Below are 15,611 nucleotides of genomic sequence, written 5' to 3'. Positions count from 1 at the left end.
AAGGCTTGGTAAATCCGTTTCTTCTCCGCTGCAAATAGTGTGTTGGTTTGCCTGCACAGTCCTCAATTCCATCAAACTGCAAAGGATAAGTAGCCAAAACATGGACCCGGACGAGTTTCCGTGGAGCAATCAAACGAGCCTGGTCTCGAGTCTGGATCTCCTAGAGGAGGAGGTTCTGCGAGAGGCCAGTAGACACGGCCCGCAGTGGAATCGAGACAAGCACCTGCTTGTCGAGGGCGAACCCGCAGCGACAGTGCCGAGGTTTGACTGGCTGCACGTCGTCATGTTCATTACTGAAGAGTATGAGTCACGATTCGTGTCACTGCCATTCAACGCAGGGAAGTGTCCAGAATTTCCCCGCGGAAGCCCGTTGTAGTGCCAAAGGCTTCGGGGCGACGCAGACCTAGCACGAGTCGAGGGGGTGACCACAGCGTCAACAACGCAGAGGAAGAAAGCGAGTCGAAGAGGAAATTGCAGGTGTGGGGGATAGGATCTCAACCTTTTTAGATGAATCCTAGAAGTACTAACTAACCAAGTGTGTACTCGTGTTCATTTGGTAGCTTGAGAACGAGCGTCTTCAGCAAGAAATCGCGCAATGGCAGCGCGAGGTGGAGCATTCTCGCGACGAGAAACTGGAGCTGGAGGCGTCATTCCGACGGCTGGACCAGGAAATTGGCAATGGTTACCACCTAGCAGAGCGCAAAGAGAAGGAGATCCGAATCGCTGAGCTTGTGACGAAGAACCAAAAGGTTTGAATGGAGGGAACTTGTATTAACGTTCGTAAGGACTAACCACCCGCTTTCGTTTTTGTGTGTGTTTAGATGTCGCAACTGCTGGAGCGCGAGCTCCAGAGCCACGACGTCCTTCGACGCGCGCACACGGAGCTGCAGAGCGACCACAAAAAGCTGACAGAGCAGGTGACGGTGCTCAACCAGGTGCTCGACAGCGTGGAAGCCAAACACGCCGAGCTCTCGACCTGCCACGCCACCCTAACAGCAAGCTACGAGGCAGCGCAAACCACAATAGAGACGCTGCAGTGTGAGGTGCACGTTCTGCAGGACAAGTTGGCCACCTCGGACAAGCACGTGCAGGTTGTCGCTGAGTACGAGGAGAAGCTTCGGCACTGGGAGCGCACGTGTCGGGAGTTAGAGCAAAAGTGCGAGCGGAAGACGCAGAAACTCACGCAACTTCAGAAGATCGCGAGCGCTTCGCAGCAAGAAGCTCAACGAGCTTTGGATCGTCAGGAGGAGCTGGAGCAGGAGGTGCGCAAGTCCCACGACGAAATAATTCAAACCAACGCGGCCATGCGGACGATGGAGGCGAAGCTAGAGGCCAACTTGAAGTCAACACAGCACGGCGGCAGTCAAGAATCGGTACGAAAAGCTTAGTTTGTTAAAACACTATATTGTGAGCATATCCTTGACCATTGTACGTTTTGCTATAGCTTCATCGCCGGATCCGACACTTGGAGGGAGAGTTGTTGCAGAAAAACAGAGCAAACGCTGACCTCATGCAGACTTGTAACCAGCTTCTCAGTTCTCAGAAGCGGCCAGGTACCAGCAAAGCCGCGCTTTCAAGCAGAAACAACCAGGCAATGGCCTCCCGCGTGGCTAAGCTGACCTCGCGTATTGCGACGTTGACGGACAAGTTGCGCAGTACGGAGGAAGCTCGGTGCGTGCTGAAACTCCCTGTAACTCGTTAGTTATGATAAAACTAACACCAAATTGCGCACACTTGTCTGCAGCGATCGAAACAGTCGGAGTTTGGACGTGCTCATGCAGGCCTTTCCCTTCCTGTTGCATCGGTTGGATGCCCTGCAAGACCAATTCGCTGCTGCTGTCGAGTCCAACGACATTATCAAGGACGCACTGGAGCAGATGCATGATCCACCTGGAATGCACCACGCTACGCCACGAGTGAGTGGCTCCATGTATCTTCACTTAGCAAGAGACAAGTACTTGATGGAAGCGCCGTATCCCATTGAACTACTCGCTGATCAAACTGCAGCCAAGGTGCTTGGTGGCTACACAGAATCTACAGCTACGATCACTGGTGCAAGAAAGAAAAAGTTTTCCCCATTCCGAGTCGCCATCAGCAGCTTAAAGATGAAAGACAAAGACAACCAACAGGAAGACGGGGGCGATGACCAGACGAACCAACTTGTTACGCTTTCTGCCGATTCAGACGACGCCAGCGGTGCCTCATACCTGAATCGAAGCAAGATCAACGCGTTCCTCGAAGTGATTCAATGCAGCGCCGCTCGGAAGAAGTTCAAGACGCTGATAGTTGGCAAGTTGGCCGAGTGTCTGAATAAATTACGCGAGCTGGCTCATCGGTCGGCGTCAGAGGCTGCAGCACAGCAGGCATCCATCCAAATTTTGCAACGGGAGGTGGCGGATCTTCAACAGAAATTGAAAAACTCAAGTGCTAGTGGCAACAACGACATCGAAGGTGGGAAGGCGACGCAACAGTCCTACCGAACCCGCCAGTTTCTGCTGAAAATGGTCGACGTGTACGCCGAGAAGCAGCAGGAGAATGATCAGCGTCAGATGACGTTCCTCACCCAGCCTCTATCCAGCGATATGCTCATTACGTCGGCACATACTGGTCACAACAACAGCATTTCGGACGACCGGTTGAGTCTAGCAGACTGCGGACTGCAGGATGACGACGTGGCTCAGCTCCTGCTTAAGATCTTAGTGAGTGGCGTGAGGTTTCGCGATATAATCCTCGACTCGAACGGATTTACGGACGCTGTAGCGCAACATGTCGCCGACTTCTTGGAGAAGTCCCCAACCAGTGTTCGAGTGGTGAGTCTTACGGCCAACAAGCGCATGACTAGGCGAGGTGTCGACTTGATTAAATGGGGGCTTCTACGGCACCAGCGCGTGCAGCGAGTCGAAGAGGATGGGAATGAGGTGGAGGATAGCATTATTCTGCGCGGTCTCGCACTCGCGCGCGATTTCGACGTAAGCGGAATAGCCACAGAAGTTCTTCGCGTTGTGCTCCCCATACCAGTCCATGACGTTAATGGAGAACTGAGAGCAACAACAGACGAGGAAATCGATGCCATGACCGAGAAACTCCGACAAATTGGCTTTCGATACAACATTCGGCAGCCAGCAGCAACTTCGCGTCAACGATCTACTGGGTACAGCAGTAAAGCACGCGTTACAAGCAGTCAGAGCCAGCCTTACCCTCGAAGCTCTGTAGCTACATCGACTATGAGCTCCAACAGAAGAACATCTCTTCCCAGCACCAGTCTCAGCAGGAGAGTACCTGCTCATGCCAGTACCGAGGCTATCGCTAGCAGGAGAAGGTCTCTCCCAGCTGCTGGTGGGGCCCGACAGGTTGTCAACACTCAACGCCAGCAAATACGGCAACAGCAGGATCTTCGCTTCCAGTCCCTGGAGGCTGCCATTCGACGAGCGTCTGGGCCACAAGTGCCGCGACATCAAGTAAATAGGTCCCAGGCGTCATCGACGGCGTCTAGTCAAAGGAACACCGCCAGTAGTAGCAACAAACGCACATTCAGCAAAACTCATATCAGTACGATCAGAGGTTTGAGGCGGTAACAACAGGGGGGCAACAAATTCTTACATTGTGGACGACATAACATCGAACGACTCACATTTTCTGCTCGAACTTCGCCAAACACGTGCGCTTACAATGCCACCGTGGCAGCAGCAAGTGCCAAAATCAAAACCACCCACGACTGGAACTGTGATGCCGTCAGCGAAAAGCTAGTTTCCGCGTTGGCAGACGCACTTACCGTTGATGAGGACGACGATGTAAAGGAATCTTCTTTTGACGCCTCGGATCTAGATGCCGAGTCGGATCCCACCTCCGCTTCATCGCTTCCCGAACTGCTTGAGCTGCTGTCTGAAGTCGAAGAGCTCGTGGCTGTTGCCTCATCGCTAGAAGATGATTCAGGGCCAGAAACCGAAGCGCTTGTGCTGGCTGGGTGAACGGTCCCAACGCTGTCCTCGTCGCCGCCCAAAGATGAAAACGTAGTCGCGTCGAACGTAGAGTATCCGCCTTCAGATTGATCCGAGCTTGGCTTGGACTTTGGCTCCTCGGTAAAAATTGAGGTTGAGGATTCTGGGGAAGCAGTTGTCTGCGTCGAGGCTTCATACGAGCTTGCACTCATTGCCGACTCTGTAGCCGAGGTCGAGGCTGACGTATTTGACGTAGCACTTGCCTGGTCCGGATATTCACTTAAGCTCGACGTCGTCACCGGTTCTGACGTCTCTGGTGAGGCGGTTGTCTGTGCCGACACTGTTGTTGTCGGCGCGACAGTGGTCGGTGCCGGTGTCGGAGTGCTTGTCACGGGGGCGGCAGTGGCTTCTTGGGGAGCACTAGTCGTCGTGACAGGGGAGGCCGTGGTTACTTGAGGGGCGCTCGTCGTTAAAGCTGGAGCGTCCGTGATCGCAGTGGGATCTGCATCCCCCGCGGCAGTGTTATCATCGACTTGGCCCCATGAGGTCACAGGAGCAGCGGTCGTTGGTGCCGGAGACATCGTAGTGGCCAGCGGGGTCGCCGTTGTTGATATTGGAGTAGCCGTCGGCACCTCTGGGGCTGCACTTGTGCTTTGAGGAGCTGGAGTCGTCGTCTGCGGCGCCCAAGTGGCTGGTTCAGGGGAATAACTAGGCGTTGCTGTTGTGGCTGGCGGTGCAGGGGTAGTTGATTCCGGAGCGTTTGAGCTGCCGCTTCCGGCTGTGACTTCCACCTCGAAACACGTCGAGTAGGCCGCACCAAAGTACCCGCGAGCTTGGGACTGATCCACGTACGACGCCTCATTGTCCAGCCAGAACGTCCAGTACCAAACCATGCTGTAGATGCCTGCAGCCGTGCCCGTCGGAACCACGAACGAGCCAATGCAGGGCTTGCCGTCACCCGCTCGCCCGCCCGGGTTCCCATCGTAGTCGTACGACTCGCCACAGTTGCCGTCGTCGAAGTCCATCGTGTAGCCGTCCATGAGGTACTCGTGCGTCATGTCCAGCGTCGACGTGAGCGCCGAGCCCACTTGACCCGTCCAGTAGACGCCGTGCTGCGTGCCGATGGCCTTCTTGTCCTTGACGATGTGGCCATTGGGCAAGTACGCGAAGTAGACGGTCACGCCGGGCGCGACCAAGATGCGTTTGCGCCAGTCCGTGCTCGTGTACGTGTCGGCGGCCACGGTTTGGCACACGGGAGTGCCGGCCTCGACCTCGTTCTCCAGCATCTTGAAGGTGTACTCGGTCCCGATGTCGGTGTCGCCGCGGCCAGGATACCCCGCTCCATAGCCGTCGCAGAAGCCGTTGCCGCCGGAGCCGCCGTAGATGTACGATGCGCTCTGGTCGTAGATCTTGGTGTGGTTGGTGTCGAAGCAGTCGATCCACGAATGGGCCGTCACGACGGCAGGCACCATCGCCAAAACCACCGACACCTTCGACAACACCGACCGCATCCTGAGCGTCAACGTCGATGCGAGGGGCGGCCGGTCCTTTTGCAGAATAGCGTTGCGATGCAGAGAGAACCAAGCCAAGCCTGCACGTGTCTGATAGATAGCCCGTGAGAGGACTGCAAATGATACGCCGGCTGTCCCGCAGGCACCCCGCCCGCAAACGGAGACTTGCTAACTCATCGCGTTAAGGTCGACGCGACCAGGTGGCCGGCGTGATCTTTCGTGGCCCCAGCAGGCACGACAGGCACAGCGTTCTCGACAAAGGCTGCGGTGCGGACGCAATGATCGATTCATATTTTTTCCAGTGAACAACACTACCAGGATACAAGCTACATGTACATTTACGAGGACAGCGTATCTATTGGGGGGGCTAATAACATGGCACTTTGGGCCGCAGACACCTTCGCCGCGGCCTGTCTTTTACTGCGTTCCGCTGGATCACCAGCTGGGAAACGTGAAGGTGGTCAACTGAGACTGCGGTCTGGTCCGACCTCCTGCTCGGGAAGTCTGGACCGGATCAAAACAGCGCTCCGAACAGCAAGGCGAGGCCCAGGGCCGCCCACCGCCCGCAGGACTCGACGGAGACCGCCGAGCTTTCCTTAGTCGACGCGGTGGCGCCGTCCACGGATCCCGACGACGAGGACGAAGCTGATGCCGGAGAGGTGACGACCATTGCCGGCGACGACGGCTCCTCCTGCCCGACCTGGCCGGCATCCGATATTGAGGAGCCCAACGAGGCGGAACCACTGCTTCCCGAGGCAGAGCTCGTGGAGGCCGAGCCGTCACTGCTGGAGCTAGTGGAGTTGTTGCGGGCCGGACGCTTCGTGACCAAGCCACTCTTGACGTACTTTGCCGGCGGAAAATCTTCGCCCTCGCTGCCGTCCACGGGCTCGGGCGCAACGGTGCCGACCTCAGAGATGTCGACCGTTGCTGCGGGAGTTTTTGATGCTTTCTCCACTGGAGCTGCAGCTCCAACGATGGGGTGAGCTGGAGATGGCGTCTTCGCGGCTGGAACAGGTGTTGATACTGGTGCCGGCGCAGGAGTCGGCGCAGGAGTTGGTGCCGGCGTGGGCGCCGGTGTCGGTGCCGGTGTAGGCGGAGGAGTCGGTGCCGGTGTCGGCGGAGGTGTCGGTGGCGGTGTAGGCGGAGGAGTCGGTGGCGGTGTAGGCGGAGGAGTCGGTGCCGGTGTAGGCGGAGGAGTCGGTGCCGGTGTCGGCGGTGCCGTTGGAGCTGGGGCAGCAACTCCACCACTTGTCACTTCCACCTGGAAACATGTCGAGTACGCCGCGCCAAAGTACCCCTTGGCCTGGGCCTGGTCGATGTAGGCAGCTTGGTCGTCGAGCCAAAACGTCCAATACCACACCATGTTGTAGATTCCGGGCGTAGTGCCGGCCGGAATGACGAACGAACCGACACACGGTTTGCCGTCGCCAGCGCGGCCACTGGGATTGCCGTTGTAGTCGACCGTCTCGCCGCAGTTTCCATCGTCGTAGTTCATCGTGTGGCCGTCGACGAGGTTTTCGGACTTCATATCCAGCGTCGACGAAAGCGACGTCCCCGGTTGGCCGGTCCAGTACACGCCGTGCTGAGTGCCGACAGCCTTCTTGTCCTTGACGATGTGGCCATTAGGCAGGTACGCGAAGTACGCGGTCTGCCCCGGAGTCACCTGCAGTCGCTTCCGCCAGTCCGAGTACGAGTTGGGGTCGACGCTCTGGCAGACTGGAGTACCGGCCTCCACCACGTTCTTCAGCATCTTGTACGTGTACTCCGTGCCGATGCTGGTGTCTCCGCGGCCGGGGTAGCCGGCGCCGTAGCCGCCGCAGAACCCGTTGCCTCCTGCACCACCAAAAATGTACGAGGCGCTCTGATCGTAGATCTTCGACCGGTCCGTGTCGAGACAGTCGATCCACGTGTGGGCCTCGGCATTTCGCGTCATCACCGACACTAGGACAGGCAGCAAGGCCATCGTGACCGACACGACGGACATCATTGCTGCTTGTTATTACTTGCGGTGTGCCCAGGGCTCGAGAATTTAGAGAGTGTCGAGGGTTTTCTCTCCACGTGACGGAGGGACAGCAACACGTTTTACTGTTTGAGCTGGTCTGGTTTGTGGGAACGGCGCAGAGAAGGACAGAGAGCGGAAGAAAAGCTGGGCACGGCTCTCTCTTTGCAACCAACCTGCACCAGGACAAACTGATCGGCGAAATTTTGCGCCCCCAAGTGCTCGCAAAGCCTCGGATCTCGCTTGGTTGACTTTCGGCCGGAAGCTCCAGCACTCGCCAAAGCGGTCTTGGACCAGCTGGGCCTTGAGAAGCTTGGTTCTGCTGCCGACGAAGACTGCTGCGCACTGCATACATGGCTTTGGATCGGACACTGCTGCCCGGGATCACTTTCGTCCCCAAAGCCAAGCCCTCGTGAGTCGGCACATTCAGGCACGAAATAATTAAGCGGCGTTGGACATCGAGTTCCGTACACTGCTCGAAAGCTTTCCTAAAGTGTAGGATATCCTTGGTTTACTTCATTTATCTGTTTTAGCCATCTGACGCATAGTTTTCTGATTGCATCGGCGGAACGCTGTAATGCCACCGGGACGCGACCAAAGCACTTCAACAACATGGCCTGCAATCGGCCAACGCATCTACTGTATTTTACCACTTAGGAACGCATACGTCGGCGACACACCGAGCCTGTAGACGCTGACGTCGGCGTGGCTGGAGTCTCGGGGATGGGTGTTGTGGGAGCAGGGGTTTCCATCGTCTCAACTTCCGGAACTGCAGGCGCTGGAGTCACTTCAGGGGCCGCTGGAGCAGGCGTTACTTCCGGGGCTGTAGGCGCGGGCGTCACCTCTGAGGCTGCCGGTACCTCTGCCGGCACGTCGGGAGATGCTTGAGCCAGCGTTGCCTCAGGAGCAGTGGGCGCTGGCGTCGCCTCGGGAGTTGTGGGCGCTGGCGTAGCCTCAGGAGCAGCGGGCGCTGGCGTAGCCTCGGGAGCTGACTGCGTTACTTGTTCCTCGGCCGGTGGCGCTGCTGCTGCAACAATGGGCGGCGTCGAAGGTTGCGTCGGCGCCGGCGTGACTGCCGGAGGAGGCATCAAAGCAGCTTCAGCTCCAACCTGATCCTGGGTCGGGTTGAACGGCGCTACCGTCCCGGGGCCCTGCTGCTGCTGTTGCTGCTGCTGCGTCGTAGATGAATTGCCACCGTCACCGCCCGTCACTTCCACCTCGAAGCAGGTCGAGTACGCCGCGCCAAAGTACCCCTTGGCCATCTCCTGGTCCTTATACGCGCCCTGGTTGTCCAGCCAGAACGTCCAGTACCAGACCATGCTGTAGGTTCCGGGGGCTGTACCCGCCGGCACAACGAACGAGCCGATGCAGGGCTTGCCGTCACCTGCACGGCCACTGGGGTTCCCGTTGTAGTCGACCGTCTCGCCGCAGTTTCCATCGTCGTAGTCCATCGTGTGCCCGTCCAACAGATTCTCGGGCTTCATGTCGAGCGTGGACTGGAGCGATGTGCCGGCCTGACCGGTCCAGTAGACTCCGTGCTGGGTTCCGACGCCCTTCTTGTCCTTGACGATGTGTCCGTTAGGCAGATAGGCAAAGTACGCGGTCTGTCCTGGCGTCACCGACAACCGCTTGCGCCAATCCCCGTAAGTGTTCGGACCGACATCCTCGCACACGGGAGCGCCAGCCTCGACTTCGTTCTTCAGCACTTTGTGCGTGTATTCCGTGCCGATGCTGGAGTCACCGCGACCAGGGTAGCCCGCGCCGTAGCCTGCGCAGAATCCGTTGCCCCCTGCTCCGCCGAAGATGTAAGACGCGCTCTGGTCGTAGAGCTTGGAGCGGTCTGTGTCAAGGCAGTCGATCCACGTGTGCGCCTGGGCGAAATGCCGAGCGACCGACAGCAATAGCAGCGGCACAATGGCTGTCCTGGATGAGACCACGGAGACCATAGTTGTGTCTGACTGTGAGCTCTACTTGGTGAATCGAAGACTGAACTGCCGGCTATCCGTCCGAGCGATTGGAGGCGCCAACCTCGTTCGTGTCGTGGGGCCGGAACGGCAATGAGGTTTACGGGAGGCTATCGATCGCCATTGACGATAGCGGCGTGGCCAGGGAAGGGCCCAGGAACGAGAAGAATGCTGGGCATCCACGACTCGAGCGCTCAGTGGTTGAACGAGGAGCGGCTGATCGGGATCGGCGCACACTGCGGTCAGTCGTTGATTGCCATGAAACTCGAAACTTCATCGCGACGACCTCGAAGCAACGCTGCCGGCCTCGAACGCTCTCGTAGCGTTAAAAGGACACTCGCGCGTGCTGGTAGACGAGCGTGAGAATGTTTCAACATGGTCAAGTTCATGGTTTTCGTGTGAGCTTCGACCACCAAGCCGGCAGATGATTAAAATGCCGACCATTTGCTGACCACCATCTGCTTCCGACTTCAGTCTTCTGGTCCGAGCACGTCGGAGCGTGCGACTCGCGGGCTCACTTGGTCCCTGCTCGCAACCAAACTGAGACCACCAGCACGAACACTCTACACCTTTGTGCGGCCTACTTCGTACCAACGTGCAATCAAATCCGAAAGTCGCAAAATTCATATTGCAAATTTCTAGTTAGCAACTTCAATTACGCATTCAAAGATAGAATTACGGCAATCAAAGTTGGACCAGAGGTCCAAGATCTCCATGGCTACGTAAGCTGGCGTGCTGTGCTCACGCCAAAACGGAAGACGGAGCTGCGCTCGCGCCAAAAGCAAGGGCGCGCGGTTTGGCGCGCACTATAGCCGACGCCGACCGAGGGGAGCTCACTTCGCAATTCGCCTTCTTCTTCGCAGATGTCCCTCCAAGGCCGCGTTACTCGCCACACCGTCCTCGAGAAGCAGCGTCCTAAAATCCCGCATTAAGCGAGACTTGGCTCTGGATCGCCACGCAATCTACGATCGCTCGCGTGAACCAGACAGCAACGGTGAGATCCTCTCCATTTCGGAACGCCAGATGCACATCCTGGAGCGCGCCGCGACCGCTAACATGAACGTGCTGACCCCAGCGCTGGTGGCCAGCATGGAGCTGCACTGTCGCGACTTCGTCACCAAGGCGAACAACGAGGACATAGTGTACGGCATGTAGCAGGGCTCGTCGGACCAGTAGTAGTAGCCTACTTTACTGTACGAATTTGATTGCCGTAATTCCATCTTTGAATGCGTAATTGAAGTTGCTAACTAGAAATTTTCAATATGAATTTTGCGACTTTCGGATTTGATTGCACGTTGGTACGAAGTAGGCCGCACAAAGGTGTAGACACAATTGAGTTGTCAAGGAAGGATGGATTATTGTCGGTAACTAGACCACCAAAATGCACACACACCGTTGTCCCTTCACCTTGCGCAGCCCTACTGTATCACCACTCGCAATCACCAGCGAGCTCGCAACAACGTCCGGAGACACAGCGTGGAAGAGCAGGTCAAGCCGGGGAGGATCTTCTCCTCCGCACCCGAATAATGAGTCATTATTAATGACGGCCAAGCCGACTGAATGACTTAGCCCATGTGGACGGACACGGGCTTGCCCATCTTGCCCATGACGACGAGGTGGTCGAAGTGGCCGGCCAGCGCCTCCGTGAACGTGGGGAGCACCGTGTACTTGATCTTGTATTTGTTGCACACGTCGATGATGATCGGCGCGATGGCCGGGTAGTGGTACTGCGAGACGCCCGGGAAGAGGTGGTGGGTCACCTGGTAGTTCAGCGCGCCCGTGAGGAACGCCGTGAGGAACGAGCCGTGGCCGTAGTCCACCGACGACTTGATCTGCGAGACAGCCCACTCGTCCTCGATGGCCGTCACCTCCTCGTCACCGCCCGGGTATTCGCAGGCCGTGGAGACGTGGCTCACCTGGAAGTTGAAGGCCAGGTACCAGCCCGTCATGAACTCGGCCAGGAAGAAGACGCCCCAGAAGCGGGACGAGTCCACCTGCAGCACGACCAGCGGGATGTAGATGCGGTAGAACGCCCAGAAGGCCTTGGACAGGATCATCTCGACCCAGTCGCCGACTGAGTGCGGGTTCACGCGCAGCGGACCGTTCGTGAGCGAGATGAACGTCTCGAAAATGTCCTGCACGCGGAACTTGAGGCCGAGCACGCCGTACAGCGGCGGCAGGTACAAGTGCTGGAACTTGTAGATGGGCAGCAGCACCTGACGGTACACAATGCGGCGCACGTCGCTCTTGAAGTCCACGGGAAGGTCGGGGTCAGCGCCGGCCACGTTTGTGTAGATGTGGTGGCCCACAACGTGCTGGTTGAGCCACGATACCATGTTGGCGCCGGCCACCCAGTCCATCGCGAAGCGGCCAATGAGCCTCCAGCCCGTGGGGCTGCTGGTGATGGCGGCGTGCGACGCGTCGTGCATCACGTGGAGCAGCGGCAGCGCCTGGCACACGCCGAAGAGGGCGCCCCACGCGTAGTGCGCGTAGATGTTGTCCGAGAGCAGCTGGTTCATGCCCAGGTACGAGATGGCGCCGAGCGCAGCGACGATCATCATGCGCCACATGCCCGAGTACGGGCTGCGCGGGTCCAGGTTGTTGTCCTTAAAGTACTGGTGCACGCGCTCGCAGCACTCCTTGTAGAAGCCCGTGTCGGGCTTGTACTGGGGGAACTCGGAGCCGCCCACGAGCTTACCAACGGCGTACTTGGCCAGGATCTTGTCGGCGCGGTTGGAGAAGGGGTGGTACGAGTCGAACGTGTCCGTGCACTCGCGTCCGGCGTGCAGCAGCACGAGCTCGCGGCCGCCAGGGTGACGGTCCGCCCATTCTGGTGGTGCCATCACGCAGGAACAGGTTAGGATTTTACTTTGGGGTGTTTTCAGAGTATCTGCAGTGTGAACGCACCAGTGACGTCGTAGACGACGCCGCGGATGATGACCCAGGCGCTCTTGGCCGTGTTGTGCTTGGCCACGTCCTGCCACGTGTAGGTGGCGTCCTTGTCGGCCGAGGCGGCGCCCTTGCGCTGGTGCAGGCCCTCTGTAACACAGAAGAAAGACAGACACGGAGAGTGAGATCGGAGTCGCTCCAGAACAAGAAGACGCGAAGGTCGCGCGTGCACGCACCGTTGGCACTCACGGCCTTGTCGGTCTCGATGGGGGCCATGGCAGCTTCTTGTTCGTCAATGGGTGGCGACGGCCGAGCGCGGAGATTCCGTCGGTGCTTCCGGGCGTGGGCGCGAATCGAAGTGTGATGTCATCTGCGCCTGTCGAGCTCCGTTACGCAGGTCACACACCTGTGAATTGTGATTCTGTGATTCGGAGTTGTTTACAAGGGAGATTCGAAAACAAAGGGTTTCGCAAGTGAAAAGCGAAGGGCTGAAGTAGGACTTTAGCGGGGGATATATTCACACAGGTTTTGGGTGCACCACACGATAGGTCACTGCTGGAAGATCGCCCTGGAAAACGTGTGGCTCTCCGCATGGGCACATCTCTTTGTAGCCAAAAGCTGTCCGGCGGCCCGCAGCCTTCGGCTCTTAGCAATCGGAGACAGCAGCGACGACGTCCTCGACCAGAAGCGGCCGCATGCATGGGCTTGGGCCATGCAGTTGGCCGCTGCATGCGGAGACGTGGGCCCCAAGGCGAAGGCTTCCAACTTGGCCGTGCGGTGCCGATTCTGATGGTCTGCACAGTCGAACAGAGACCCGGCGGGAGCCGCGATTTAAGTGCGTTTTTTATTGAGACTTGTTAATTCGCGGTGTACGCAGTACTGTACCACAACTACGTCAGCGCACACCGCTGCTCAGAGCTTGATGCGGATGTGCGCGTACTGCAGCACAGAGGCCAGGATGCAGACTGCCAGCATGTAGAGCAGCAGCACTGCGGAGGCCACGCCTGTGCTGGTGTTGATGGTGTACATGCTCAGATTCACGGCGCCCGTCATCAGGTTGGCCTGCAGTAAATGAACACAAGCTCATTAACGCCATAGTATGGTGGAGAAGATGCATGATCCCAAACTGGCTTACCACGATGAAGACGAAGAGCTGGTTGTGGTTGATCCCCTGGAACAGCAGAGGCACCCTCGGAAGCATACTGTAGTTGGCAAGGATGTCAGAAGATAGGTTCAGTGTCGTTAGAGACCTAGGTATCACGTACCATACAGTCTGGATCGCGCAGTAGAGCGCCAGCAATGTGATCGACTCGGCCATGACCCATAGCAAATACGACAAGTTGAGCTGTGGACACGAAACACGAACTTGTGAGCCGTTTGTTGTCGAGACCCCAACAAACGAGAGGAGAATGCGTACCATACGACGTGACGGACGTGCAACGAGGCGCACGGAGAGGAACGTCGTAGCCCAGAGGAATGCGGCCACGACAAAGAGGCTGATCACGAGCCACCTCATGTTACGGTGCAGCTTCGCCCCGTTGGAGTCCATATAGCCGAAAATGCATCCACCCGCATAAACGGAGAGCAAATAGAGCGAAGAGTAGCCTGGGCGAAGGATATTGAGAGAAAATAAGATTAGTCTTTGCATTGTGCCAGTCACTGACAGACCGATCGAAATCAACGCACCTGCCAAGCTTAGGATTCCCTCGCGGTTCTGGCTCATCAAATTGTCCCGAGGTGCATCCAGGATATATTCTTCACCGCCGAGCTGGGACATATATACCTGATAGCCTAGAAAGAACATGTCATGCATTGATGATAAGAATTTGGATACCAAACCATTTTCCTGCTCATGATGCATACCACAAGCAATGAGAATCGCGACGGCGGGGCCCGAAGCCCATTTGCCGAAAGCGCGAAGGAAGGAGTACACCAGATACACTCCCGCAAGCGTGAAGTAGAAGTTCCAGTGCACACCATACTCGGATACGTGCTCCTAATATCCAAGTATCATCTCGCGTCAATTTGGAGGCGTTGAATCGCATCAAAGTCATATGCGTACCTGGTAGTTGACACCCTTGACCGTTAGGAACCTCGCAATCCCGAACACGAGCACAAGTGCAATCGGTCGGACGAACGCGTAAAGCTTTTGAACAAAGCTTTGCGCTGGCTTCTGGTCCGAGTGGGCTCTCTTCGTGCCAATGCTGGGGCGAGCCTGACGCGCAGGTGCTGACACGATCGCGGACGACACGATAAACGCGCCAACTCCAATATCCATCTACAACCACACCCAGATTAGTTGTCACTGTTGTTACCTAGCACTACTGCCAGAGGCCTTATCGCTTACCACACTGAAGCCATAGTTTTCCGTCTTGGCGAAGCGGCGAGGGAAAACCGTGAAGTCAACAGCCAGAATCGCGAAACACCTGCGTCGCCAAAGCCATAGAAGACTAGAAATCAGCACCACAGCAAAGCATTGCAAAGCTAGTGCCAACATCGTACGTCGAGATCATGATTTGTGCGCGGAAGTTGGTCAGGAACGGCAGTTCCTTCCCCAGTAGCTGGTTCATCTTCTCCTTCCTGCAGTGCTTGTGAATGAACTCCTTGGCGTGGAACCAGGACAGAGCACTAAGAATCGCTGCCAGCGAGTACACCATCGCCAGCAGCGGCACCGCGTACTCGGCGAACGTAAAACCGATCATCGTCGGCACCACGGTCACTGCAAACTCGAGCAGGATCGTCGCCACCAAGTTCTGCCTCGCCAAGCGATTACATCTCCATCAGCAGTCTAACTCCAGCCGTAAAAGTATCACGATGACTCTACTTCTCACCAAGTTGCCCGCTCCCAATTGTCGGATGCCCACGACCTCCAGCAGCAGCATAAGCTCCGAGTAGAGCCATAAGCTCCCCTGCCACGACGTAACAACATTGCGCTTTAGTCTTCCGCGCCTCGAGTTCTCATCGGTTTGCGGTCGTTCTTGCACGACAGCGACCGCAAACGCGTCTACTCACTGGAGCTATGGCGAACACGAGGAAGACCTCGCGCGCGCTGGTGCCCTGGAGGCCGGCCACGAACGCCTCCTTGGCGAGCTTGTAGTCCTCGTCCATCATGATTATTACTGCGTCGACATTCGCAGCCAATCAGCAATCGAAAAACTTGAAATTCAACCAATCACCAGCTGGCGAGAGGGGACTTTAGCATCGCACACTTTCGCCTCAAGATGACTGGTACGAATGGCAACCTGCCTGCGGGCGACGCGCTCCCTGACGCCTTGGCGCGGAGCTCTTGAGCCTCCCAGAGCCAACGCTT

The 15,611-nt window shown here is 57.3% G+C and overlaps 7 protein-coding genes across 7 annotated transcripts; 2 read left to right on the top strand and 5 right to left on the bottom strand.

The window, feature by feature from the left end:
• Nucleotides 1-100: 100 nt before the first annotated feature.
• On the top strand, nt 101-3,462 carry PHYSODRAFT_313313 (hypothetical protein; the record flags this gene model as incomplete). The annotated part of the gene is made up of 7 exons (XM_009525217.1): nt 101-261; nt 339-477; nt 561-749; nt 822-1,373; nt 1,445-1,671; nt 1,763-3,135; nt 3,239-3,462. 7 exons carry the CDS (start codon nt 101-103, stop codon nt 3,460-3,462), a joined length of 2,865 nt encoding a protein of 954 aa, XP_009523512.1.
• A 202-nt stretch (nt 3,463-3,664) lies between these two features.
• On the bottom strand, nt 3,665-5,449 carry PHYSODRAFT_490191 (hypothetical protein; the record flags this gene model as incomplete). The annotated part of the gene is made up of 2 exons (XM_009525216.1): nt 3,665-4,038; nt 4,648-5,449. 2 exons carry the CDS (start codon nt 5,447-5,449, stop codon nt 3,665-3,667), a joined length of 1,176 nt encoding a protein of 391 aa, XP_009523511.1.
• Nucleotides 5,450-6,791: 1,342 nt separating this feature from the next.
• PHYSODRAFT_422334 (hypothetical protein) lies at nt 6,792-7,436 on the bottom strand (the record flags this gene model as incomplete). The annotated part of the gene is made up of 1 exon (XM_009525215.1): nt 6,792-7,436. A coding segment is annotated over one exon (645 nt), but the record flags the coding sequence as incomplete, so codon positions are not given.
• A 665-nt stretch (nt 7,437-8,101) lies between these two features.
• Nucleotides 8,102-9,394, bottom strand: PHYSODRAFT_313324 (hypothetical protein; the record flags this gene model as incomplete). Its single annotated transcript, XM_009525214.1, has 1 exon — nt 8,102-9,394. The coding sequence occupies one exon, from the start codon at nt 9,392-9,394 to the stop codon at nt 8,102-8,104; it is 1,293 nt and encodes a 430-aa protein (XP_009523509.1).
• Nucleotides 9,395-9,580: 186 nt separating this feature from the next.
• Nucleotides 9,581-10,567, top strand: PHYSODRAFT_328865 (hypothetical protein; the record flags this gene model as incomplete). Its single annotated transcript, XM_009525213.1, has 2 exons — nt 9,581-9,657; nt 10,276-10,567. The coding sequence occupies 2 exons, from the start codon at nt 9,581-9,583 to the stop codon at nt 10,565-10,567; spliced, it is 369 nt and encodes a 122-aa protein (XP_009523508.1).
• Nucleotides 10,568-10,746: 179 nt separating this feature from the next.
• On the bottom strand, nt 10,747-12,646 carry PHYSODRAFT_350624 (hypothetical protein). The gene is made up of 3 exons (XM_009525212.1): nt 12,538-12,646; nt 12,320-12,451; nt 10,747-12,242 (listed from the first exon to the last, which is right to left on the bottom strand). The coding sequence occupies exons 1-3, from the start codon at nt 12,575-12,577 to the stop codon at nt 10,978-10,980; spliced, it is 1,437 nt and encodes a 478-aa protein (XP_009523507.1). The 5' UTR covers nt 12,578-12,646; the 3' UTR covers nt 10,747-10,977.
• Nucleotides 12,647-13,213: 567 nt separating this feature from the next.
• Nucleotides 13,214-15,409, bottom strand: PHYSODRAFT_494321 (hypothetical protein; the record flags this gene model as incomplete). The annotated part of the gene is made up of 11 exons (XM_009525211.1): nt 13,214-13,363; nt 13,437-13,503; nt 13,567-13,646; nt 13,719-13,906; nt 13,988-14,092; nt 14,165-14,297; nt 14,364-14,579; nt 14,649-14,727; nt 14,804-15,054; nt 15,133-15,210; nt 15,314-15,409. 11 exons carry the CDS (start codon nt 15,407-15,409, stop codon nt 13,214-13,216), a joined length of 1,443 nt encoding a protein of 480 aa, XP_009523506.1.
• Between the last annotated feature and the right edge of the window lie 202 nt (nt 15,410-15,611).

This window comes from Phytophthora sojae (genome assembly GCF_000149755.1).
Source record: "Phytophthora sojae unplaced genomic scaffold PHYSOscaffold_3, whole genome shotgun sequence".
NCBI lineage: Eukaryota > Oomycota > Peronosporomycetes > Peronosporales > Peronosporaceae > Phytophthora > Phytophthora sojae.
The sequence above is the reverse complement of the archived record's forward strand: the minus strand, read 5'-3'. Positions and strand labels throughout refer to the sequence as shown.

Coding starts and splice junctions, on each gene's coding strand:
- PHYSODRAFT_350624 (XM_009525212.1), bottom strand. CDS start 12,577: ATGGCCCCCATCGAGACCGACAAGGCCGTGAGTGCCAACG. Junction 12,452..12,537: donor CAAGGCCGTGAGTGCCAACG/GTGCGTGCACGC, acceptor TCTGTGTTACAG/AGGGCCTGCACCAGCGCAAG. Junction 12,243..12,319: donor CGTCGTCTACGACGTCACTG/GTGCGTTCACAC, acceptor TGGCACCACCAG/AATGGGCGGACCGTCACCCT.